Genomic DNA, 27877 nt, shown 5'->3' with positions numbered 1-27877 from the left:
CCATGAATGACAATGGACTAAACCTCTGAAACTGGAAGACAGCCCCAATTAAATGTTTTCCTTTATAAGAATTGCCTTGGTTATGGTGTCTCTTCAGAGCAATGAAAACCCTAACTAAGGTTTCAGCCTCATTCTCCTCTTCCTTTCCCCAAAATAGAAAGCATATTTTCTCAGGTTCTGAGGTAAAAGACAGAAGTTAAATAAGCATTATTTTAACCATAAGCATTTTTATAGACTGAAGTATGTTCTCTTGACCTCACATTCATATGTTGACATTCAAATTCCTGGTTCCTCAGAAATCGATCTTATTTGGAAATGGTCACTGCAGATGTCATTAATAAAGACACTATCATACAGGAGTACACCACTACACCTGGTTTGTCTGATTTTTCTTATTTCAAAGAATTACCAGGACTGAGGTGTCAGTGTAGATAGAGCACCTGGCTGACATGTGTGAGGTCCAAGATTCAGCCCCAGTATTGGAAATGAGTTATAGATCCCCTCATATCACATGCTTCCTTATATACGTACCAACAGAGGCTTAAAGGGAGGCTCCACCTTCCGAGCCAGAAGTTCTTCCCAGTTAATGTGTCTGAAAAATGGATGAGCCTAGAAAATTCAAGGGGGATGACTGAAATGATAAAGCACCTTTCTAAAGTCATAAATCATAAAATAAGCTAAATATATGAGTGCCCAATATAACCATCACAAATAAGCACAATTAGCATTATGTTCCCCCAAAGAGCAAACATCTTAGTTCCTACTTGGACTTCTCCAGCATCCCCAGGGCCAGCTCCAAGACGAGAAGCAGCGTTTCTCTTCAGCAGCTTTGGGAGGAAAGAAAATAAGCACTGGTGAAAATCTGTAGCTAATGGAAATGACTTTCTCCTTTATAGAAGGTTGTCCGTATGTGTGCTCAAGAAATATGATTTATTAATACCAGATCATATTTGAGAACAAATGAAAATCTTTTAAATAGGTACTCTGCTTTAAAAAAATTGCAAGATTTTTGTTTAGTATCCATTGTGTGTGTGAGAGAGAGAGAAAGGCACAGAGAGACACAGAGATGGAGAAAGAGAGAGAAAGTGTGTATGTGTGAGAGAGAGGAACAGAGGGAGAGAGGGAGGGAGGGAGGAAGGGAAGAAGGGGAGAGTGCATACACTGTGTACCAAATTCTACCAAATTAAGCCTCATTGCTGATGAGGCTGTCATTTAAAGAGTCCTACCTTGCCGGGTGGTGGTGGCGCACGCCTTTAATCCCAGCACTTGGGAGGCAGAGGCAGGCAGATTTCTGAGTTCAAGGCCAGCCTGGTCTACAGAGTTAGTTCCAGGACAGCCAGGGCTACACAGAGAAACCCTGTCTCGAAAAACAAAAACAAAAACAAAAACAAAACAAAAAAAAAAAAGAGTCCTACCTTTTTAAGCAGATCTCGAGCTTCTTGTGTGAGGTAGGGAGGCAAATTAAGTTTACATTTGAGGATTTTGTCAATTGTTTTCTTTCTATTCTCCCCAGTGAATGGAGGCTAGGGGTAGAAAAAAAAATTAGTATATAAATCAAAATTTTAATTAAGAATATTATATAGTTCCTGAATTGGATGGTTATACACTGAGATAAAAAAGCATGTTTAGAAATAGTTAACTCAAAGACATCTGGCTTTAAGTAGTGAACCCTAAGGATCAATACCCTGGAAGTCTTGCATGGTCAGTGAGGCATCTCATTTTATGCTCCTATTTCTCTCTCTGCATTTCATTAGTTTGCCATAAGTCAGTCTAATTTTTTTTTATTTTTAATTCTGTGTACACATGGCATTGTGGGTTTGTGCCATGTGTATGGGTGCCCACAAAAACCAAAGGTATCAGCTCCCCTGGAACTACAGTTCCAGGAGGCTGTGAGCAGCCTGACAAGATGCTAGGAACTGAGCTAGGGCAGACTTCACTCTTCTACCACTAGGCAATCTCTCCAGCCCCAAAACGTCACTTTAATAAAAATATCTTTAAAAGTACGGGCTCCCTCAAAATTATAAGCCAACATTAATGCTAAAGTACGGATAACAACAAATGTTTGGGCTTTGAACATGTTCTAAAAGCACAGCACAGTGCTCTCCGTAAATGGCTTAGGAACCATCCAGCACAGAGCATAACACATGCAGGTTTAACGTGCACCTACTGCTCCAGTCAGCATGTCATACATTAATGCTCCCAAACTCCACCAATCCACGGCACGGTTGTGGCCGCTTCTCATCAAGATTTCAGGGGCCCTACAAGGAGAAAAATAACATTCCTTACAATTTACCCACATTCACATCATCTGAATAAAATTATTAAACTAAAAAAACTAAGAGTAATTTAAACCAGGTAAAAGTTAGATATTACCCCCAAACCAGTTATATTTCTTTTAACATGCAGCTCTCACATGTATTCTATTGTTCCACAAAATGTGTGTGTGACAGTTCCATCATGAATAGACTCTTTGCATAGTCCAAAGTCTGTTAACTTCACGTGACCTACAATGAAAGATTAAAGTATGGTTATTCTGAGAATTTCAAGAATATGCAGTATTTGAACATAGCACACAGATTTCCATTTAGCTTTTCCTTTCTAAAACTTTTCTTGAAGATGCTGAGAAGTAGATGCCGTATCTACTATAGGTTAAAAACTACTTAAAGACAGGGTACTGCCAGTGATATAATCAGTGCAGGAGGAGAAAATACAAAAACTAATGCAACTGTTTAAAGCTCTGGCTTTAACTATATACAGAATTCTGTTCTGTCCTGAAAAAGCACCTTTGAAAATCTGGCATAAGTAATATATACCCTTAGTAAACATTCTGTATTCAAACAAAATTCATGGCATACTTCAACTGTATTGTTGCACTTAGGAGTTCTTATAGGCTGGGCAGTGGTGGCGCAAGCCTTTAATCCCAGCATTTGGGAGGCAGAGGCAGGCGGATTTCTGAGTTCGAGGCCAGCCTGGTCTACAGAGTGAGTTCCAGGACAGCCAGGACTACACAGAGAAACCCTGTCTCGAAAAACCAAAAAAAAAAAAAAAAAAAAAAAAAAAGAGTTCTTATATTTACTGCGAAAAGCTGCCAGTCTAGGAAAAGAACTAAAATTTGCATGGGATATCATTTCTGCTCAGAAGGTGGAATTCCACCTTATACAAAAATTCTTTCAGTTCCTCTCAGCTGTCATTTAATCAATCAGTGGCTCACCAACAGCAGGGGCCTATTACTGAAGGTTCCTTTCAGACAAAAGGCAATGGGTCATTTACTCACATTCACTCAACTGTGGACATCTACGACATTCAGATACAAAAGAAGAAACTGAGCTATATTTATTTATTTTCTCATTTTTAAGAAATGTATTTTACGTATGAGTAATTTTGCCTGCATGAATATAAGTGCAACATGTGTACTGATGCCTAAGTAAGTCATAGAGGGCTCAGAAACCCTGCAACTGGAATTTGAATGGCTGTGAGTCTATATGCAGGGCTGGGAACCCAGGTCTGCTGAGAAGCAGCACAGGGTCTTAGCCACTGAGCCATCTCTCCAGCCCCCTAGAGCCCTTTTGGAGACTGGATCTGGGTGGGAGACAGAACCTGGCCTGGAACTCAAGTACCTACTCAGGTTACCCTTGAATTTGATTCTCTTTAGTTAGACTCTTCAGTGCTAGAATTATAGGTTGGGTGCCACTGTACCTGACCATAGCTTTTTCCTCAGAGAACCAAATCATATATGCAAAGTTATGGGCTTAAAAAGTAATTTTGCTATTCCACCACTCTCTTGTTCTATCCTTTGCCTTAGAACTGAGAATCAGAAGGGTTGGGAGCCATAGCTTGGTGGTAGCATACACAAAGAACAGGGTTCAGTTCTCAGAACAGGAAAAATAACTTTAAATGAATATCTTAAAATCAACAACAAAGAATTCAGAATCAGAATGTAGGTTTGGGATAGAAAGGGAGGAATACAAGCACAGTTCCAACAATGCAGTTTGTCAATTCTATCATTTTTTCCACTAAAGAAAGTGTTTTCTTTTATTTCATATGTATGAGGGTTTTGCCTGTGTGTATGTATGTACACTACATGTGTGCCTGGTGCCAGCAAACCCTAGTTTCAGACTCCTAGGAACTAAATTTTCAGCTGTTGTAAGATACCTAGAATTAAGCCCAGGTCCTCTGCATGAACAGATGTTCTAAACCCTGAGCCACCTCTCCAGCCCCTCACAAACTAATGTTTAAAGAGCATCATTTGTGACATTAACTAGGCCCCACCATTTTCTGTCTATGAGTTTACATTGGTTAACTACCTCATAAATCATCCTATGGAGACCTACGGATCAGCAAATGCTCACAGCCTTGTAGATGCCTCGGTCTGTTAGTTTGTTCCTTGAGTAAGCTGCAGTCTTCCCAATCAGACTCCAACAGCAGAGCCTGAGCTGTAGAGCATGACGCTATAGCCAGTGCTTGCTCTGCTGTATTGACAGTGGTACAGAATGTCTGTTTCTCTGATTAACCTATACCTAGTGAATATTTTATTACGGGGGCTGTATCAAATAATGTGGTTCAATTTCAGCCCTTTTCTTCTTCAAACATTAGTTAAAATGTATTATAAAAAGTTTTGCTTTTAGCTGCATGGTGGTGGTACACATATGTATGCCCTACACTTGGGAGATTGAAGCAGGAAGACCCTAGACAGCTGGCTGCACAAAAAGACCATGTCTAAGAAAACAAACAGGTTTTGCTTCTACTATTTCTGCATTTTTCTCATTAAAATACAATGGCATAAATCAATATCAACATCTGAATTGGCTTTAGAGACAAAACATTTTATATAACTTTTTTTTAAGTTGTAAAGAATGGCTAATATGTTTAACTCTATTTAAGCTCAATCATAAAATAGTAAATACTTCAAGTACCAGAAAGTATTGTGGTGCTATATATTCTGAGGGGGAAATATATGTAAAAAGACAGAGATAAACATGGAAGCCTTGAAAATGGCCATCATCTGTGTAGAAGGATTGTATGCTGACTATTTATTATAGAATTGTTCATGATAAATCTCCACCTTGGTGATTAAGCATGATGTTCTCCGGCTTCAGGTCTCTGTAGATGATCCCTTTTTGATGTAAATGCCCCAAAGCCATGGAGATTTCAGCCAAGTAAAAGCTGGAAACAAAAGTGATTTAATAAAAATTTAAAAAGTAAACTATCCAAAGCAGTTTATGTATGGAACAAAATTCCTTGAAAGAAACAGACATGCACCAAAGACCAAATTAGTGGGGGCAAAAGAATGTACTGGGAAAAGAGATGGCACAGGATGATGCCACAACGAGGGGGACATTTGTCACTCATTTTAGTCAAACTAAACCATGTTTTAATTTTTCCATTAGAACATAGTGCTAAAAGTGCGAAGATGTCCAGTCTATTCTAACTATTACTGATGAGGTTCTAACCTCTCTGTGTAGGAATTAGGCCAACAGTTATTCAGATCAAACAAATTCCTCCCATCCTCCCCCAATTTTTAAGATTCTACAGGAAATAGGGACTTTATTATTCTAAGAAATCAAGTCTTGGTCATTATGGCCTGACCCGTAGAAGCCCACTCATCCCTTACATAATACGGCTGTGTATTTATAGACAGCAATGCCCACAGTATCTGCCCACCCTCTTGCCAGCCAGCCCACAACTATAAACTCTGTGACACTCAAATTTATCTACCTCAAAAGATTAAAGGGCTGAATCAACCCTGTCTGGATTCGAAAAGCACAAAGCACTGCAATACTGGCTGTGTAACAATGTTGCAATCCTGCAGATTACTCCAGGATGGAGAGGGTGTGTCCTAGAGGACTGAGGCAGTTTCACAGCCAGCAGGACCACAGCCTCCAACAGGGCTCAGAGAGCCTCCTCCAAAAAGGGGCACTTCATCCCTAAGGCTCTTAAATGCAGCTTCTGTGTTAGAAAAGGCCTGAAATTAAACAATGGAATGCAGTTCGGTAATTAAGATAGAAAAAACATTTAAGTGTTTTCTAGTCAATTAATGTGTAGGTCAAACTGATTTACTGTTACCCAATACAGTCACTTCACAAAAGGATGTGTATATTTTTAATTTGAAGCAGATGCCATCTTACGAATAGGAGGGCAGATCCCATCCTGGCTATAAAATCAATCCACAGATGTATGTTCAGGGTTATCACCTCCCTAAGACTGCACCTTGGGAACTGGAAAGTCTAAAAAAAAGAGGAGATGATTTCTGATACTTTCCATTGCTCCACATACAAAATTTCACTGGAAAACCACACTCACCCACAACCAAGGCAGGCAGCTTACCAATTCAAGGAAATTCTGCAGTGAAGAGCGGTCCACCCAAGGCCTGGGGGCAAAGGAATCACGTGACCTCCAATAGCTGCCCAGTCCCAAAGTTCCCCCTTGATGTTCTGAGTGACTGACTGCCTCCAGATCAACTTATTGAATCATGTGGCTGCCCACAGTGGGAAGGTAGTTTTGCTTTTAATTGCATGAATCATTACCTGAATCCATATAACCACAAAAACTTTACTTACCAAGCTGTGTCTTCCATGAATATTCCCTCTCTTTCTAACTGCATAAATAGTTCTCCTCCTATAAAGGAAAGTATTAGGAATAAATATCTTTACTTTAGTCCTCTAAGGGTTTGTACTTTCTTCTATTTGTAAGATTGAGTCCTTAAAAATCAAAAAACAAAAAGCTGCTAAAAACTGAGGTTTTAAAGTCTCCAGGAAGCTATTTTTTAGCAGCATTGTTATTCTATAAAGCATCTAAGTTTAAGAACTAAAATTGGCTTGAAATTACAACTTTCATACCTGCAAACTTCAAAATATATAGATTTCAGGCCTGAAGTTTAAAGTCTTGATTAAAGCCTCTCTAGTACTTTTCCCATATGTAAAAAAGTTAGTACACAATTAAGTCACCTAAATTTTACTGAACGTGACCTTCCTTTTTTTCAGAACCCTTACATAAAATGAATAAATTTGACAGTGACATATAGTAACAAAAGATTATACTGTAAAATTCAGGACCCCATGATGATGTAAATAAATGAACAGATATATTTTTCAATAGAAAATGGAAAGCTCTGCATTGCAGGAGAGCATCAAGTACAGTGATAAATGAAAGTGGCAGGATGGAGTAAGAAAACCACTTGACAAACACCATTAACTGTTACAGTTAGGAAGCAATGGACGCCAACACTGGACCTGATGAGATGAGATTCTGAAGCAATCCCAAAGTATCTCTTCAAGATACTTTTTGCCGGGCAGTGGTGGCGCATGCCTTTAATCCCAGCACTTGGGAGGCAGAGGCAGGCAGATTTCTGAGTTCGAGGCCAGCCTGGTCTATCGAGTGAGTTCCAGGACAGCCAGGGCTATACAGAGAAACCCTGCCTCGAAAAACCAAAAATAATAATAATAATAATAATAATAATAATAAAGAAAAAGAAAAAAAAGAGAGACACTTGTTAATTCTAAAGGGGAAAACCCACAGACATCATGTGACCACAATGAATATCAACAGCAGTGGGACAAAGATCTAAATTTATCATGCAACCCCCCCCCCCTTGTTCTGAACGCTGAGAAGGAACACAGTGTCACTTGGACAGTTCTGTCAAAATGCATAACCTGGATCTATTCCTAAGGAAACATCATATAAATTCAAATTGATGGCATTCTAAAGAAACTGTGCTATATGCGTTTTAAAAAATGTCAATGTGACAAAGACAGACTAAGGAACTGCTCTCTCTACATTAAAGAAAACTAAAAGTTGTTATTATATCAATGTTAATTTCTTAATAATTTTATAACTAGTTACATAAGAAAATGTCCTTGAACTTAGAAAATGTTAGAGTTTTAGTTATATAAATCTTTAAATAGTACAAAAAGTGTTGACTGTGTTTATGTGTGCACATGTATGTACACACATGCACATGCATGAGGGGAAGATAGACAAATGCAATGAGATGATGGAATGTGGAAAATCTAGTGGGTGAGGGGGCAGGAATTCCAGTGTCTGGAGGATCTGTACTACTCATAAAATCTTATAAATCTGAAATTACAAAATAAAGTCACAAGATAAGTAGCATTAACAAAAAAAGGAATGAAATTGTGAAGCTTTCAGGTCTATAAGAGCTACTATGAAACTTGCTGGAGATATGTAGGCCTGGTGGCGCACGCCTTTAATATTAGCGCTCAGGTCAATCTCTGAGTTCAAAGCCATCCTCATCTACATAGTGAGTTCTAGGACAGCCAGAACTGTATAAAGAGATCTTGTCTAAAAAAGAAAGGAAGGAAGGAAGGGAGGGAGGGAGGGAGGGAGGGAGGGAGGGAGGGAGGGAGGGAGACAAAAAATAGCAGGTGTGTGTGCACATCTGTGATGTAGATTTGATTCAGGAACCACATGTGGTAGTTCATACTTGTAGTAATCCCAACACATAGGCGGCTGAAGCAGGACTGCCAGGACTCACAGGCAGCATGTCATCAGCTACACAGTGAGCTCCAGGCCAGCCTGGTTTGCAGAAGGAGACCTTGTCTCAAAACAAACAAACAAACCAATCAACCAAAGAAAAAAATAAAGGGAGTTGGAAATCCCCAGCAGGGAGCAGGTCCTTGAAAATGTAATTAAAAGATAATTCAAAACCATTCAGTATCTTGTAATACTCTCAGTAAGCGTCCACATTTTGATTTAGAAAGAAATATTTAATGGGGTATGTGGATTACAGTAGAAACCCCAGCTTATTATTATGTTAATACTTGATTACAAGGAGATTTTAAATACAATTTTACAGACAGAAAAACCTTCCAAGTTTCTTTTATATTTGTCTGTAAATAGAACCATTTGTTCACATGTGAATTTCTTTCTTCAATGTATTCATAAATTTTTAGCCTTGTTCACAATGAGAAAAAAGCATTTTTCACTGGAAAGAACTGTTTGAACCCAGTCTCTGGAGCACATGTAAATCACAGGAACTGTGTACTGACCACTGAGATACTCAAGGATGAGGTAGAGTTTTCCACCGGTCTGAAAGGCATAAATTAAGTCCACAATGAAGGGATGCTTTACTTCCTCCAGAATATTCCGCTCTGCTTTTGTATGAGCTGTATCTTTAGCATTTCTTACTATCATTGCCTAAAGAAAAAGAGATGATCTATAAGAACAAAATAGTGAACATTTTTATCCCATGATAACTGGAAAAATCTACTTTATGCTTTTCTGGCTAATACAGAATAGTTTCTACCAGACACAGAGGTGGGTAAGGGTAATGGGAGCTACTCACTGTTTATAAATATCTAAACTTGCTGGGTTTGTAGTAAACATGTAAATGGAAACCTAGATGGTTTTCTAGGCGTCTGTAGACAGAACAAGTTTATGCATATACTCACTAACAGGTGAGGCCTTAGTGTGCTCCCAACTTTAGATCAAGAGAGCAGAAATAACATAAGGAATCCTGTCCTTGGAGCCCAGAGGATCAAGAGAAAAGATGTCAATGAAAGCAAGAACAGAACACTATGGGTAAGCAGGGCAACTGCACTCAACCTGGCAAGATGCTTTCCTGAACACCAGACACCAAACTGTCAAGGTGCAATGTGAAAAGTTTAAAAAGCACTCCATGGAAAAGTGGTCCAACAGGACGGAAGGTGTCCAGGGAACCCACAAGGTCACCATTCAAATGAGGGGTTAGATTCAGCTGGAGAAGGAGACAGGCCAAGAAATGCAATCCAGGCAAAAGTGCTGAAAGCTTAGAGGCAAAGAAATACTGAGATGAGTGTAATGAAAAACCCTCAGCTTTTAGTGGAACTGTGATAATTAGGGAAGAAATGAGAGAAAGCAGGTGCCCAGTACAAGAACCTAGGGAACTTGCCTTATAAGTAAGAAAATGAAGATAAATAAAAATTAGAAAGGCCAAAGGTTTATCATTTGTGCTTGTAGCCTGATTGGTTTTAAGAAATAATGAAAGACCAGTGTGAAGGCACATTCCTATAATTTCAGCACTTGAGAGAGACAGAGAAGCAGGAAGATCAGGAGTTCAGGGCCAGTTATAGTTATTAATACATTTGAGGTAAGTCTAAACTACATAAGATCTTATCAATAATAATAGTAATAGAATTTTGAGAAAATTATGTAGTTTGGACACATTAAGCATAAGTTCCAGGAAATTATTCCAGTGGCAAGCCCCCAGTATTATGGGATACTTACACAAATTATCAGTTGTAACAATATCTACAAAGGTTAAAAGACTAGAAACAAACTGAATGTCCACATGTAGTATATTAGCTGAAAGACTACAGAATCTACATACACAGACATAAAAATAAGAAGCAACATTTCTATGAAGGTGAGGTAAAAAGAACACATAAAGTAATGTATCACTTACAGTGCATATTACAGGCCTAGAATTCCAGTTCGTGAAAGTGGAAGCAGATAACTGTAAGTATGAGGTTAGCTTATGCCAAGCTAACCAGAACATACCATAAGACCCTGACTTGGAAAGTCCAACCAAACAAATATCTGGTTTCTATCTATAAAATTAAACACAACTAAGAATTTAGGGGGAATTACACATATGTGTCAGCAGAGAAGAATGAATTGTAGATAGACAAACTACAACAAACTATAGTGTGGCCCTGGGGAAATGACTATGTCAGAGTAACAGCTCTGCAAGCATGAGAATCTGAGGAACTGAGTTCAAATTCCCTGCACTCACATAAAGAGCTACACATAACTGTGTATCTTTAACTCCAGCACTGAGAAACAGAGTCAGGTAGATCTCAAGAGCTTACTGGCCAAGCTTGCTGAGAAATCAACTCCCGGTTAAGTAAGAAACTATACTGTGTCTTAGGGCAGTAAAGCAGAGGATGATAGAAGATACTACATCCCTGGGCCTGGTGGCATACACCTTAAATCTCAGGAGGTAGAGGCAGGTGGATATCTTCCAGTGTGAGGTCAGCCTGATCTATATAGAGAGTTCCAGACTAGCCAGAGCTATATAGTGAGACATTGTCTTTAAACAAGGAAGGGAGGGAGGGAGGGAGGGAGGGAGGGGAAAAAGGAGAAACAAAATGCTGTGGTCAGGTGGCTAGAAAGACGGCTGAGTGCTTAAGGGCATCTGCTTGCTGCTGTTGGCTATTGCAGAGGACCCAGGCTTGGCTCCCAGCACTCCCACTGCAGCTCACAGCCATTTGGAACTCTGTGGGATTCAATGTTCTCTTCTGGCTTCAACAAGCACCAGGCATGTATGTTGTACACAAACATACTACATATAGGCAAACATTCATACATATAAAATACAAATAAATCTTTAAAAAAATTAAGATCTGTGGTCAATAGCTTCAGAGCATAGCGATGTAAATTAAATCCCTAAGTAAAGATTATTGGATTTAGCATCTGGAAAGTCAGTAATGACTCAGAGACAAGAGTATCATTTAAAAAGTCACAAGGCAAAATACTGTGAGTGAAAAGCAAAAACACAACTTGAAAAGGCACAGGCGAAATCGGTGGGAAGGTTCAGCAGTTACACATACATGCTGTCAAGCCTAACCACCTAAATTTAATCCCTGGGACCCAAATGGTAGAGAGAACCAATTCCTGCAAATTTTCCTCTGAGCTCCATACACACACACAGCAGAGGTCGTAGGTAATGTGAACCTTACTTCTCAAGCCAAGTTCTGAAAATGTAAAAGGAGATCTTGAGCAAAGGAAGGTTTTCCTTAAACATGTAACAGACATGTATTTCTTTAAAGAAAGAAGTGATGGGAAGTTGCACATGTTGATATATACCTGTAATCCCAGAACTGAGAAAACTAAAGCAGAATGGTAATAGGTTTGGTGCCAGCCAGAGCAACATAACAAACTCTTGACGTCTGCCATAGCTAAAGCCCGCTGTGGCAGTGTACATTTAATTCCAGCACTCCTACCTCAAGAAGGGAGGTCTTCAGTAGGAGAGCTGTCTGGAAGCTTGCAGGCAGCCAGCCTAAATTATACACTGTGAAAGAAACAAGATGAAAGCAGAGGACCAATTCCCAAATACTGTCCTCTGCCATCCACTCACACTGAGGTGCGATGCATGTGCATGTGCCCAGACAAACACAAATAATAAAATTATCTAGGGGGGAAAAAAGTCAGGAGAGAGGACAGAATAAGAGTCATTAAATCACAGAGTAAAGTACCCAAACAGGTAGAAAGGAATAGGATCCAAAACAGAGCAGTCTGCTCCAGAAAAATACACACTTTGCTAAGTAAAAAATGCAGGTAAGACAGTGCTGGAATAGGGACTAGAAAGGGCAGCTGAAAGAAATCATAGAGGACTGTCTCACAAGCTGGACCAGAGGGCATGGTACTGGTTGAGCAAGAAGAGGGGCAGACAGAAACAGCTTTGAGCAGCTAAGAGAACAGAGGATTTGTGCAGGCTGATGCCAAAAATGTTGTTGGGGCACTTGGGTTCTGAACAAGTAATAAAATGAAGTTGGAGTTTCTCAATTTTTCCCAAAAGCAATCTATAGATTTGTGCAATTTCTGCTGGAAAATGCTCAGTGGGTGATAAAGGAACATAGAGAAACAATCTGATTCAGATTAGCATCTCACTAAATATAAGCTCAGTAGGGTAACGAGTGAATCAATTACAGACTATGTTAATTAGAAAGCCTCAGAATAAAATTAGAAGGACACAAAGACCTTGACTTAGAATGGAAATGGAAACTGATGGAGCTGAAGGCTGGACTTGATTAGTTAGGTAATACAAAGGCAATGGCGACAGCCAGAATAATAAAGCCTGCACAAGAGGAAGAAGACTTAAATACTAGTGAGTGAATATGAAGAAAACAACAAAGAGACTATAGGTGCATAGGTGTGTGTATGTGTGTGTATGCGTACACACACACACCAGTTTAAACTTTAATGGAAAAGGGGTTTTGACTAGAGAGTGGCCAATTTTAAAAATAAGCTTATTCAGGCTGGAGAGATGGCTCAGTGGCTAAGAGCACTGATTGTTCCTCCAGAGGTCATAAGTTCAATTCCCAGCAACTACAAGGTGTCTCAAAACCATCTGTAATGGGATCTGATACCCTCTTCTGGTGTGTCTAAAGACAGCTACAATGTACAGCATACAGCTACAGTGTACATAATATAAATAATTTTAAAAAGCGTATTCATTGTTCCCTTGAATGACAGAGCAAGTAAATTAGAAAGAGAATATATTTCACCTAAATGAAGAATATTAGCATCTAGCATGTTATGTGTATACTATGTATTAAACACTGTTTACAATACAAGGTAAAAACCTTGTTTAATACAAGGTGGAACACAGGCACAGGCAATCTTGTGAGTCACAAAACTTTGGCCAAAGGCTCTAGAATTTATAATGTAGGTGAGTGAATGCCTTGGGCAAGATTAGAGTAGCTTGTTTCCAAAGATGGTTACTAAGAGTCTTTCCCTCAATATTCTGAGTAAATAACCAAGTAGGGCCATTCCCATCAGGAATAAAATCTGATAAATCTGATAGAAAGGTCTGGTAGATGGGTCATCTGCCTCCATGATGTAAGAAAAATCAAAACAAAAACACTTTAAAGAAGCCTATTATCATCTCATTTAGGGGTTTAGAATCAAAACCCTAGCTGTTTGAAGAAATATGTTTAGCCTGATTTGAATTATCACACAATATATCCGTGCATTGAAAGAGTACATGAGGACAAGGAGGGCAGGTGAGATGGCTCAGCAAGTACAGGAGACTGCCACTAAGCCTGACAACCTGAGTTTGATCCTCAGGACCCACATGGTAGGAGGAGGAAACTAACTCCCAAAGTTATCCTTTAGCCCAAACAGACAAAAAATTTAAAATATAATAAAAAATTTTTTTTAAAGATAACATGATACTCACTAAAATATATAAATTTTAGAAGTTTTGTTTGGTTTGTTGGTTTTGGTTTTTGTGTGTGACAGTCTCTTTATGTAGCCCTGTCTGTCCTGAAGCTCACTATATATAGACTACTTTGACCTCAAAATTGACAAGAGATCTGCCTGCATCTGCCTCCTAAATGCTGGGATTAAAGTCCTGTGCCATCACATCCAGGTATTTAAAAAAACTTTTTTTCCAAATATATTTTATATGTGTGGATGCTTTGTCTGAATATACATGCATGCCTGGTACTCAGTGGCCTGAAGGACGTATCAGATCCCCTCAGATTGGAGTTACAGATGGTTGTGAGGCAGGTCCTCTGGAATAGCAGCCAGTACTCTCAATTGCTGAGCCATCTCTCCAGCCCCACTGTCCCCCTTTAAGGAGTAGTATACGAATGGGTGATATGGTGTAGTGGCAGGATATGTGCTTATTTCTATTCTTCACCTTCTAACAACAAATCAACATCACTAATATGGCAAGTCATTAAAAAGGATATAGACAACAGATGACAGTATTCTTAGATAAAACTTACAAAATTCCAGGGCCACTAGGACTACATAGGAAGAGCCTGACTCAAAGAAAAAAAGGGGAGCGAGACCATATTGGAAAGAAATATTGAACTCTAGTTGTGTACCTTGACAGGAATAAAGCATAATGTAGAGAGATGGCTCAGTGGTTCACAGCACTAGCTGCTCATCCAAAAGACCTGGGCCCAATTCCCAGCAACCCACATGACAGCTCCTAACCTTCTGTGACTCCAGTTCCAGAGGATCCAACAACCTCACCCAGACATACATGCAAGCAAAGCAGCAATGCACAGAAAATGAAAATAAATGTCATTTTTAAAAGGAAAAACAATAAAACAGAACTTTAAAACATTTTTCTGCTGGAGCTGGAGAGGTAACTCAGAGGTGGTTAGTAGCACTTGTCACTCTTACAGAGGAATTCACAGCCATCTCGAACTCCAGGGATCCAATGCATTCTTCTGACCCCAATCATCAATAGGCATACATATGGTACATGCACACACATGCAGCAAAACACACACAAAATAAATACATCTCTAAAACTGATTGTAAATTATTGATTTTAAAAACAAAAATTAAGCCGGGCGGTGGTGGCGCACGCCTTTAATCCCAGCACTTGGGAGGCAGAGGCAGGCAGATTTCTGAGTTCGAGGCCAGCCTGGTCTACAGAGTGAGTTCCAGGACAGCCAGGGCTACACAGAGAAACCCTGTCTCGAAAAACCAAAAAAAAAAAAAAAACCTTCCCTTCCCCCCCACCAAAAAAAAAAAAAATTACTTTTGACACCAAAAATATTCTCAGAGATTGGGTGGGGAGTGTAACACAGTAATAATTGGCTTGGTTAGCATGTATGAGGGCCTATGTTCAAATCCCAGACACACACACACACACACACACACACACACACACACACACACACCCTCCTAAACAATCAAAGAAGTATAAAGATATAACAAAGAGAGCCTTAACCAGGTGAGTCAACACATGCCCATAATCAAGAGGCTGAGATGGAAGGAAAATTGGAAATTTGAGGCCAGGCTAGTTTACATAGCAAGCAAGACTCTGCCTCAAAATACAGTTTAAAAAATGAGACTCTAAAAGGCCTGCTGGCGTATGCTTTTGATACTCTGGTAGCAGAGACAGGTAACTTTCAAAGTTTGGGGCCAGCCTGGTATACATAATGAGTTTCCAGGCTATAGTGAGTCCCTGTCCCGCCCCCCCCCCCCCTTAAGACAAAGGCTAAGGTAGTCTCAGTGGTATAGTGCCTACCTAAAACAGCCAAACAGTAAGAGGCATGGCTGGGGAGAATGCTCACTGGGTAAAATCCTTGCCTTACAACTATGAGGACTTGAGTTTGATTCCTAGAACCCACATAAAAACCAGATATTGTCATGCTAGTCTATAATCCCAGCACTCTGCAGCAGTGACGGGAGGCAGAAGACAGGAGCTGCTCAGAAGCTTGGTGGATCAGTTAGTCTGGTGCATAACGTGGAGAACAACAAAAGACTTTACTTCAAACAAGGTGAAAAGTGAGGACCCAACCCATCATCCTCTCTCCTCCATATACACACCATGGCACATGAATACACTTGAACACTCGTACTCACACATATGCACAGACATGTACACATACGGAGATTGAAAATAAATAAAAATTTTAAATATGAATCAAATTTGTTCTAATGTCATTAGTGCAGTACTAGGAAACAGGGAAGAGTCAGTGAGGACCCAGAGCTCCTCCCTAAAGCTCCAGACTGCTTACTGCCTCCATGCTATCACTAGCTCCCAGACACACCTCTCCTGTGGGCTTCCCCTTGGACTACGCTCCATACTTTCTATTCGACAATCTGCTATTTGCTTGGTTATCACCTATATGAACTCAGCCACAAAAGCAACATATCTTGAATGCTGGTACATACTTGTAAATTATGCCTGAATTTGGAAGGGTAAGGCAACAGAATCATGAGTTCAAGGCTAACCTAGACTACACAGTAACCCTGTCTCACTACCACCACCACCAATAAAAAGCAATTATAAACAAACATCTTTAAGAACTCTTTCTCAAGGCAAGATGGTCACTACAAACAAGAAAACAGTGTATAAGTAAAGAATTACGAAGTCATGACATGCAGAAAACAGAATGGGATATTAAAGGAGCCAAGATCCAAGGATTGTGGCAACGAGGGTCTCTTAACAACAGATATGTCTAGAGGGACGAGGAACAAAAGGTCCCTAAGGAAGCCAGGCATAGTAGTGAACACCTGTAATCCCAGCAGATGATGACAGGGGCCAGCTCGAGGCCAGTCTTGGTTATATGAGACCCTGTCTCAAAAAAGAATATAAAAACAACCACTAGAGAACACAATAGTAGAGTCAATGAAAATAAACCAAAAGGCAAGATAGGAAAAAAAAAAAAAAAGTGACTTAGGAGTGAAAGAAATTAAATCCTTAACTAGCTTAATAGTTACTAGAACTGCTATATTAAACGCAGTAATAATATGCTTAACGTTTAGGATGTGGAGACCAGAAGCTGAGAGTTCAGAGTGTTCACAATGGAAAGTGCTCTCCTTTCTGCCCTCACCAGAAATAAAACACATATAAAACAAAATACACTTCATAACATAGTTCCCATTCTGGGAGAATTGTTATAAATACTGTTCCTGTTCTGGGAAGAAAGGATAGTGTAGATTAAACCCTGGGTCTCATATATACTGAATATGCACTCTAGTCCTGGGTTAAAACCACAGCACATACAGACGTATTTTATAGCAATTAAGATATAGCATAGAGAGTGAAAGCGGGGAAGAAGTCACCTTTTTAAGCACCTTCATGGCAAATATCTTCCCAGTATTTGCTCCTGTTACTTTTCGTACTTGAAAAACCTGGACAAAGAAATGAGTATTTGCATGTTATCATGTAGGTCATCTTTCATAACTCCCATTTATAAGAAGCATGTGATACTGTTGTTTATACTATAAAAAGTGCATCACAAAGGACTGTGCACAAAGATGATCTATAACTAAAGGCCACATTTTAGGATTAGGGAAGTCTGTGAAACGTGGGCCTCTCTGTGGTTTGCTGCCACCTGATGGCAGTATTTGGAAATACCCAACTAACAGGCACTCAAAATCCTAGTTCACTTAGCACAAACTATCAGTGCTCCCAGCCTTGAAAAACAAATTTCTAGTTTTCTGTATAAATTGATTCCAGGGACAAATTGCTATTATTTCACAGACTTTTTTACTCACTCTATTGAGTACCCAACACTTATAACAACTAACATATGTAAGATTCAAACTGTTACATATTCAGGATGATTAGAACATATTCCAATGTTCCCTTAACCTTAAGAATAAACTACAAATGTCACACTTCTAAATACTGATATGAGATTAGTATAGACAGTTCAGTTCTTAATCTAATTAAGTTGTTAAACTGTCTTAGAAGTGAATGTCTGCGGAATGAGTTATTCTGAGCAGAACACATAAAAATAAGACCTTAAATTATAAAGCCTAGGGCAAAACTATGAAACCCCTTTCTTACAAACTTTCAGCTTTCCTAGCTTATTTCTTAGATACTCCAAGTTAAAGAAAACGCATTCAGATTCAAGCCTCAGTGACACATAATTTAACATACATGAGGTGAGGTGTAGCATACCCATGTTTAAAAAGGAATCCTGTATAAAGTTCCATTGGGCAAAAGAAAAGAAACAATCCTCTAATAGCAGAGCTGACCTGGTGCACTACCTGTTTAACTTATTCAATAATACTGAGGGTTTCCATTATGCCTACGTGTAGTGGTAGGGAAGGAAGGGGAACTGAACTTCAACCCCTCAAATCATACGAGTCATGGTCAGATCCTACACTGATGAATGGAACCAGTGTATAAAAACCAGCCACCACAGTCAAAGATAACTATTTCAAAACATGTCCTACCTTTCCATAGCCCCCTTTACCAAGTACCCGAAGTAGCTCAAAACATTCTGGTCTGATTTTTTCTGGCCCTCTGTTCACACTAGTTTCTGAGATTTCAAATTTCTCACAATGTTCCATGCCACTGGGAAGAAAAGCAAAACCAAAAGTGAACTTGCAAAATGTTCAATTATATCCAGCACGCTGTTAGAAAGGAAAGAGAAATGGATGCACTTAGGCAAAAGAAGAATAAGTACATGACAGTAAGTGTGGTATCTGTGATCTAAGTCACCTGATGATTGAGAGGATGACACGGCTGGGTCAAGATCAGGGCAGACTGGGACTGTTTACCTGCTTGCTCACAGAACTTGCGTTATTACTTATTTCCTTAAATATCAAGCACCAGGGCTGGAGAGATGGCTCAGCAGTTAAGAGCACTGACTACTCTACCCTAGGTCCTGAGTTTAATTTCCAGCAACCACACGTTGGCTCACAACCATCTGTAATGGGATCTGATGCTTTCATCTGCTGTGTCTGAAGACAGTGACAGTGTTCTCATATACATTAAATAAACAAAGAATTCTTTAAAAAAATATACCAAGCACCCCCAAACTAAGAAAATTAGAACATGTTTACTAAGCTGACAGAGTAAACAAGCCTTCTACTTACTCAAATTTTGTTCATTCAAAATGTCCACGAGATTAGTTATTACCCAACATTCAGCAACTTTAGCAGAAGATCTAGGATCTTTCAGAAATGATTCAAATTAGTTGTTAAACAGCCCAGGCCTATCTCAAACTGATCAGGTAAGCCAGGCTGGCCTCAAAGTCATCCTCCTGCCTCAGCCTCCTGAGTGCAAGGATTACAGGAATTTACCACCATACCCAGGTTTGTTTTGTTTAAAATTTCTTGATAATAAAATATATCTGCATTTCTTCTCATGTCTGACTTTTCCAAATTACCAGCTTAAAGACTCCAAAAAGGAATGGCGTGTGTCTGTCATATACATGCTCCTTAGATAAGTAGCTAGTCTTCTGCATCTCTTGTCATGCTCTCTACTGGAGGGTGGAGCAAGGAGCAGATTAATGACATACTCACCTAACAGAACCCACTCTACATGATTTTAAATTGCATTAATCTCTCTGTCTAAATGATATATTCAAGTATTTTGGGAACATTAGCAATAATTTTCCATAAGAAAAAGTTACAAACACAGTTTTCTCTATTAAATGAGTAAACCTTCCTAATAACTTAAACTCACACATATTTCATCTTTTTCTACATACAGAATATTAAAATTCTCATGTTCTATTCAGCAACTCGATAAGTGATTTTATAAACATGAGTGGTGTTTAAAAACAGGTTATGAAAGCCCCTTGAGTCTCTGGACAGGTACAACCTACTTGAAAGAAACAGCACAATTGAAGTCTTTCCATATACACTTACAGTTCATATGGTCCAACTCCCCCATGGTCCATGCTTTCATTTAACTGACCCTGAAAAATATTTTAAGTTTTAGAAATAAATAACACCAGAAACTGAAATTTTAAGAAGTTCAATGCTTTATAATACAGAGAAAACAAATGAAGTAAGCCAGTTTAAAGTTTCTATTTCACTACTGAGCAAACATGGCGAACAAAATAAAGTACACAAACACTGGAGACTGCACTTCCGAAGTTCTTCACTTTCTATAACCAACTACAGCAGCTACTCATTCATAACCTAAAACAACAAGGGCGTTTCCTTCAGTAATTACACTTATCATCTATGAAATGTTATTTTTGATGAAGCTAAAGGCATTACATGATGAGATACTAAATCAAATGCTATACTTCCGTTAGGTAGATTAACAACATGTCATGAACATGCCTAAGACAGCCACAACTAGCCCAAGATATACAATGTACAATGTGGCAAATTGAAGCAAAATGATTAACGAACCAACGGTTAAGCATCACACTGATCAAACATTTATTCTAGCATAGAATAAATGAAAATTGGAATTAACCTATTATGCATTGGCAATGAACAATCCCAAAATTAAATCAAGAAAATGCTATTTACCACAGAATCAGTTAAAAATAGCTTAGAAAGTCTGGTATGATGGCCTTTAATACCAACACCTGGGTGGTAGAGCAAGGCAGATTTCTTTGAATTTGAAACCAGCCTGGTCTATATAGTGAGACCATGTCTTTAAAAAAAACAAAAACCCTCAATAGCTTATAGTGGGCTGGAGGGATGACTCAGGGTTAAGAGGAGGTTCAATGTCAATTCCCAGGACCCACAAAGGGCAGCTCCCAAGAGCTTGTAACTCCAACACGGGAAGGACTGGGGGAGAATTTGAAATCTTTTTCTGTCTTCCTCAGGAACTTCCAGTCCTATGTACAGACACAAGCACACACATAACTTAAAATAAAATTTATCTTTTTAAAAGTATAGCTTAGTTGTTGGGTATGGTACTGAATGCCTGTAACCCCAGCACTCTAAAGATCAAGGCAAGAGAAATGCTGAAGGTCTGAGGCTAGCCTAGTCTAACTGAAGGTTTGAGGCTATCCTAAACAGTGAGTTCCAGGCCAATCAGGATAAAACAGTCATATTCTACTAAATAAATAAACAAATATGATTTTTTTAAATAAGAATAAAAATCCCATCTGGTAGAATAGTACTGTAGTCAATTCTAATTACTTGATTAAGAGACTGAGATCATAAATTCAAGAGTTGCATAGAGTATGTTCACAGTCACCCTGAACTTGACAAGAACTCATATCAAAAACAAAAGGTCTTGATATATATCTCAGTGTCAGAGCACTGGACTGGTATGTGCAAAGTCCTGGGTCTGATCCTCAACAGGTCTAGCCACTCTTAAAAAAAAAAAAAAAAAATAGAAGAAGAATAAAAAGATAATTTTGAAAAACAAGTTAGGGTATTAATTGGTGTTTCTCCAAAGAAGACATAAAAGAAAAAATAGCCACACAGAAAAATATTCAACATTAGTACTAGAAGGAAGATGCACAGAGACAGATGAAGTGACATCTTCCCATTCACTAGATCTGCAGAGAGGGCAAGGGGGATCGGGATGGAGGAAGAGGAAGAGAGAAGGAGAGGGAGAGGTACAGGGAGAGAAAAAGAACTATTATACTCTGCTAGTGTGAATGTAAAATGTACAAGTACTTCAGAAAATAGTTTAGAGATCTCCTAAAAAGTTCAACACAGCCTGATTGGACAGCTGGCTCAGCAGTTAAGAGCACTGCCTGCTCTTCCAGAGGACCCAGGTTAAATTTCTAGTATCTGTATACTAGCTCACAAGTGTCCTTAACTAATCTGGTTCAGGAAATCTGACATCTTCTGGCCTCTGAGAGCAACATATAACATGCAAGTGGCACAGACATACATGCAGAGAAAGCATGCCTATACATAAAATATTTTTTAAAAAGTTAAGCATAGTCTGTGCAGGACTGCACTCCTTTAATCCCAGCACTCTGGAGGCACAGGCAGGAGAATATCTGTGAGTTCAAGGCCAGCCTGGTCTACACAGGAGACCCTATCTCAAACAAACAAACAAACAGGTTAAACATAACCAGGCAGGGCTGAAGAGATGGCTCAGTGACTAAGAGCACTGGCTGCTCTTCCAAAGGACTAGGGTTCAATTCCCAGCACCCATGAGGTGGGTTCATATACATCAATAATTCCAGTCCCAGGGGATACAAGGCCTTTTTCTGGCCTCCAAGAGCCTATATACACAAGGTGTACAGGCAAAACACAAATATATATAAAAATAAACATTTTAAAAAAAAGTTGGGAATAGTGGAGAATGCCTTTAATCCCAAAACTTGTAAGGCAGAGTCAGGCAGATCTCTGTAAGTTTCACATTAAACTGTTCTACACAGAGTTCCAGGCCAGCCTAAAATGAGCTCATGTATCTAAAACCAAAAAAAAAACCACTAATTAACCAGCTTCTTTAGTTTCTGTCCTCCATACAATCACAGCTATACTTAAAAAACAAAAGACTAACTACTATCAGATGTGATAAAACTGGTGTTACATAATTGTTTATTTCTTTAATGTTGGCTTTACTTAATTTTAAATTAAAGACCATAGAGTAGTTAACAGGGAACCTCCTTTGAAGCCACCACAGCAGACATGCCCTCGGGCTGTGGTTCATTTCCTGAGCCTGTCCCACCACCAGCACCTGCACTACAAATTTTCTACCGTTACTTTACAAAACAATGCATCTGACGCACAGTTCTTTTCTGTGGTACACTCACTACACCTTTACAAAAGCTCTCACTTTAAGTTTCACCTGTGTGAAGTAGAGCCCTGCTACAGCAAAGTATTATATAAGATAGGCTGTGTCAAACGAGCCGACAGACCATAGTATTTGCAAAGTATTTACATTATAATCTCAAAGTCTTTCTTAAAAATTCTATGTAGCCAGGAGGTGGTGAACACCTTTAATCCCAGCACTTGGGAGGCAAAAACAGGTGGACCTATGAGTTTGAGACTAGCCTGGTCTACAGAGTGAGTTCCAGGACAGCCAGGGCTACACAAAAAAAAAAAAAAAAAAAAAAAAAAAAAAAAAAAAAACCAACCAACCAACCAACCAATCTAAACTCTAATTAATAAACATGAAATCTTAATGAAGATTGAACACTTCATAAAAATTAAAGTGAATTGTTCCCCACTAGGAAAAATTATCCTTAATCCAGACATGAACTAAAGCAAATATCCAAGCCATATCGTGGCACATGTAAGGGCTCCTCTTGGATGCTAGGACGATAGGTCTCAAGTTTGACACGAAGCTGGACTGCACAACGAGACCCTATTTCAAAACACAAAGCAAAGGTGAGAGTGCACAGTATGGACATAGTAGGATATACTTGTATCCTAGTGTTTGGGAGGTGAAGGAAGGGCAGTCGAGGCTACATGCTACACTATCTCAAAAATAATAAATAGGCTAAGTATGGTGGTTCACACTTTGGGAGACAAAAGCACATGGATTTCTGCGAGTTCCAGGCTAGCCAGTGCTACATAATGAGATCCTGTCTTTTAAAAAAAAGTTCTTTTTAAATCAAAAGAATAAAGAATGAGTGTGTGCAACGTATGTGCATTTAAGTGTGTGTAGTGTGTGCACCATCTCAATGATGACATGGTATATATGTAGAGGTCAGGGGACAACTTGTGAAAATCAGTTCCCTCTTTCCATCCTGTGGGTTCCAGGAATCAAACTCAGGTCGTCAAGCTCCTTTACCCACTGAGCCATTTGGCAGGACCTTAAATAATAAACATTTTTTTCCCTTTGAGACAGGGTCATTCTATGTAGTCCTGGCTATAACTTACTGTTCAGACCAGGCTGGCCTTAAACTTAAAGATCCCCCTGACTACTGAAATTAAATGCATGTCCTTCCACACCTGGCCATATGCCCTAATTTTTTGTCAAACAAAAATCTGCTATCTCATTCTAAAACTTGTGTAATATGTCTCTCAATTATTTCAGATTTTTAACTGACAGAAAAAAAAAAAAAAACAAATTTCTCCAGAGGAAAACTTATCCTTAGTTTCAACTTATTACTACAGAAATATAGACAAACACAGGAAGAAAAAAAAAACCCTCTCATTATCAAAACCCTCTTACTCATTATTGTGACTAACTACTTTATTCCTCTAAGGTTTTTATTCTGTTTTTTAAACTCAGATAACAGACACTCAGCTTCATCTAAAAATTATCAATTTAGTTTCATCACTTACTGTCTAAAGAATTAACTACATAAATGCCTATACTTATAGATTCCAGTACAAAATACTCACAAAGGCGTGATCTGTGTGACCAATGACTAAAAACAAATGAACAAAGTACAATAGTTCTAAAGAGATAGTAGTAGCTCTGGATACTTGGACTTGTTATGGAGTAGCTATGCACAGCTGATGGTAAAATGGCTTGGACTCAGAAATGGCTGGTTCTGATAAGGTACAATTCATGAACCAGAAAAATGTCCAATAAGCCGGGGTATTTTGAGAAATCTTTACATTTTATTTCATTTAACTCTCACTTTACAAAGAAAGAAAATATCAACTTACTCTAAATCCCATAGTTAATGAGTATGACCCAAGAGACATGTATTCCCTGTTTTTCTTTTTACTGAATTCAATTTGACATATAAATAGGGACACTGTGAATGAGGCTAATAAATGCAATCAAGTATCTATGCAGTGCTGTGAGGTGGCTCTTTGAGTAAAGGACCTTGTCACTAATTCTGATGTCCTGAGCTCACTCTTCTGGTGGAGAGAGAGAACAACCGCAAGTTGTCACCTGACCCCCAATGCTGTACTATGACATTATGCAATCGCATGTGCACGCACACACCCACGTACTCACACATATTCACACATGTATGCATGCAAATAAATAAATAAATAAATAAATAAATAAATGCAGTAATAATTTGAAAAAGAATCTATGCAGAAGCCAACAAAATGGCTTAGCTGGTAAAAGCCCTTGCTGCCAAGACTGAGGACCTAATTTTATCCTTAGATTCCTCATGACTCTCCCAAGTTTTCCTCTGACCCCCTACACATGTGCACACTGTCCCCATCAAAAGAAATATGAAAAAAATTCTTGTGCAAGCTGGATTTGGGGATATAAAATTATATATTACTCAGGAGACAGAGGTAGGAGGATCGAGGAGAACTACAGGTGAAGGCTAGGATAATCAACACAGTCAAACTCAATCAAAACTGTCAAACTCAAGTCTTCAGGCTCAGAGCTTCCAGTAGCCAAGTTTCATTTGCCCAGTGGGCTATCTCTCTGGTTCAAGACATTTAAATCTATACGATATAATCTGCTGAATTCAGTCAGAGGACACTAATTGTGGGCAATCATTTCCCTGGCTTATGCCTCAATTCCTTTACTATAAAAGAAAGAACTGAGGCAACTCTGGCATGTACCAATGTCAAAGCAAGGATTACATAACAAACTAGAAGTTGTACACTCACCATAGGAAACATAAGATTTTTTAAGAACCTAAACTGTTCCCATACTTTAGATTTTTAATACTTTTTTTTTTCCAGAGTAATCTAGACTCTCTTTAAGGTGGCTGACCCAACAACATCTTAAGTCTTCTTTTATCCACCTTGAGACATTAAGACATCTCTTAGTAATACACTCAAGGCCTGGCAGTACACACCACCTGTATTCTTGGCACTCAGAAACCTACTGCAGGGGGATTTGCAAACTCAAAAACACATTTGAATTTGAAGCCACCTGGCTACTCTTGACACAATGCTTTTTGGGGTTTTGTTTCTTTCTTTCTTTTTTTTTTTTTAAAGAACACACTCAAGAGAAACATTTCAACTCTAAAAGCATCTTCTTCAAAATCCTCTTCCATTACTTCCGCTCTTCCTCCTAATTTCCTTTCCCTAAGGTTGTGGTCCCATTTCATTCTCTGATCCACTTTCCCTGCCCACCTCCTCTACACCCTTTCAGAATCCTTCCTGCAAAACAAAAGCCCAAGAGTAGGCCAACACTCAAACACCTACTGACCCTGAAGCACGTTAAGAAAGAGAAAAGAAAACAAGGCTCCAGTTCATACCAAGAATTGTAACACACTACTGTACTCTCAAAGGATGATAAACAGACTGAAAATTCCACCAGTAACTAATCACAGTACTCACAGAAAACAACCCTCCTCACCAGTTTTCTCTCTGGCCCTACTCCAAAACCATTGCCATATGAAACCAATTGAACTCAACAGTGTATCATATTTATAATTAAAGTAATCCTGTGTGTTTCAAATTTAGAACTCACCACGTTTGAGTTTGATTAAAAGGCTAAGTGGAATCCACATGAAAACATGAATTTTAAAAGTGCGTGTAATACCCACATTTGGAACTCTGAAATTTTGACTGAGACTCACTTGATTATGAAAAGAATAATCTATGTGGACCCACTTAATTTCATAAAGTGTTCAAAGTCCTTTATACATAGCATTTTAGTATTTTGCCAGAAGGGCATAATTTACTCACTAAAGGAAAACTAGGGTTGAGAAGGAGGCCTCATGTAAATACAGCAAATACCCAACATCAGCCTTAAATTCATATTCTTCTACAGATGATGGCATTTAGACCTAATGGCATTTAACACCAGGAGGTTATTACTGATGACAGTTGTCCAGGATTGGTTCTTTAGTTTGATATACCATTTTTTTAAACCTTTGGTATAAAATATGTATGTTTCAATAAATATTACTGTAGAAAAAGTTATATAGCATAAATAACAAACTACTAGGACAGCAAAGGTAAAACCAAGATGTGCACTAGAAAAGCGATTCTAAATTTAAACTTCAGCAAGGAAAACCCTCACACCACTATTCACAAGTCTCGGTTCAAGCAATTTATTTTTGGCGAGACAAATCACAGCTGTCAACGCTTTTTTTTTCCCACCCTACAATTACATAAATTATTCCGAAAAAAAATATAGACATCTTCAACTTGAAGGGAATTAACTTACAAATGCCGTGTGTCGTTATGAATGGTTTGGTTTTTTTTTCCTTTAAAAAGTCACACGGAAGAGGGGTTAAAAATAAAAGGCAAACAAACAAACCCTGGAAGATGCAGCAGAGCCCCCTTGCTCCCGAAATAAAACTCCTGGTGGCTGTCACAGCAGTGCTACTCCCGACAGAAGTTTTCAGCTGTCACTTCTAACAGCTGAGCGCTTCCTAGGAGAGAAGCGACAGGCCGAGAAGAGAGGTGGTTGTGGGGAGTCTGAAGACTTAAAAACTTGCAATCTTACACTCCAAAGGGAAACCCTTCCGCGCCTCACCTGCACTAAGGGGGGGGGGACACCCAGCAAGATCAGCCCTCCCCACCCCCAGCACACGCTCACACCACCCGGGCCACACTCAAGCCCCACAGTTGCAGAAGCCGACCGCGCGCCTTTTCTCCTCGGCGCTCCAGAAACACAGCGCTCGGGGCAGCGCTCGGCTAGGGATCAGGGCGAGACCTGCACCTGCGCGCCCCGCAGAGGCCTCGCACCTAGGGGCCAGGTCCGCCCGCCCGCTCCCCCGCTCGACCGCGCGGCGCCTCAGCTCCTCCTGGAGACCGCTCGCGTCCCCCGGGGTCTCCGCGCCCTAGGACACACCAGGCTTCCCGGGCCCACGCCGCCACCCCGGCCCTGTCACCTCGCCGGACCCCCCCCCATCCCCCGGGGACCCCGGGCCTCACCCCCTCCTCCAGCTCATCCTCAGAGCCTGCATCCTCTGGCTGGTCCAGGTCTATGTCAAACACTCCTGCCATGTCCTCAGCTTCCCTGTGTCGGAAGTCAGTCGCTGGGTAGAAGCCGTCCCGCCTCCGTCGTCGCCTCATGGGCCCGGACCCGCCGCAGACTGTAGGGCTGCTGCCGCCATCACCGGCTGCTTAAGCTCAATGCGTCTGCGCCTAGGCCCCAGACTGGCTCCTCAAGTTCAGCCCCGGAGCATGCGTACAAGGTCTTCTGAAGCCATACAGTGGGCAGCGGACATGCGTAGCATTA

At 39.6% G+C, this 27877-nt stretch overlaps 1 protein-coding gene across 8 annotated transcripts in view; it reads right to left on the bottom strand.

Moving 5' to 3' along the window:
* The window catches only part of Rps6kb1 (ribosomal protein S6 kinase B1), a 44047-nt gene extending 16228 nt beyond the window's left edge, over positions 1-27819 (bottom strand). For 2 of the 8 annotated variants that reach the window (XM_076936092.1, XM_034504508.2), the window contains exons 1-12: positions 27571-27811; positions 19801-19850; positions 18379-18499; positions 17257-17325; positions 9006-9153; positions 6558-6615; positions 5063-5163; positions 2414-2504; positions 2168-2258; positions 1416-1523; positions 765-827; positions 532-609 (exon numbers count right to left, since the gene is read on the bottom strand). In XM_076936092.1, the coding sequence (XP_076792207.1) occupies positions 532-609; positions 765-827; positions 1416-1523; positions 2168-2258; positions 2414-2504; positions 5063-5163; positions 6558-6615; positions 9006-9153; positions 17257-17325; positions 18379-18499; positions 19801-19850; positions 27571-27711 (1119 nt within the window). In that variant the 5' untranslated portion in view covers positions 27712-27811. Of the gene's footprint in view, positions 1-531; positions 610-764; positions 828-1415; positions 1524-2163; positions 2259-2413; positions 2505-5062; positions 5164-5728; positions 6225-6324; positions 6368-6557; positions 6616-9005; positions 9154-17256; positions 17326-18378; positions 18500-19800; positions 19851-26950; positions 27061-27570 lie in introns of those variants that run through there. The other 6 variants (XR_004607031.2, XM_034504506.2, XM_076936091.1 and 3 more) reach the window with 6 other exon arrangements.
* Positions 27820-27877: the final 58 nt, after the last annotated feature.

The sequence above is a fragment of the Arvicanthis niloticus genome, chromosome 6 (genome assembly GCF_011762505.2).
Source record: "Arvicanthis niloticus isolate mArvNil1 chromosome 6, mArvNil1.pat.X, whole genome shotgun sequence".
NCBI lineage: Eukaryota > Metazoa > Chordata > Mammalia > Rodentia > Muridae > Arvicanthis > Arvicanthis niloticus.
The sequence above is the reverse complement of the archived record's forward strand: the minus strand, read 5'-3'. Positions and strand labels throughout refer to the sequence as shown.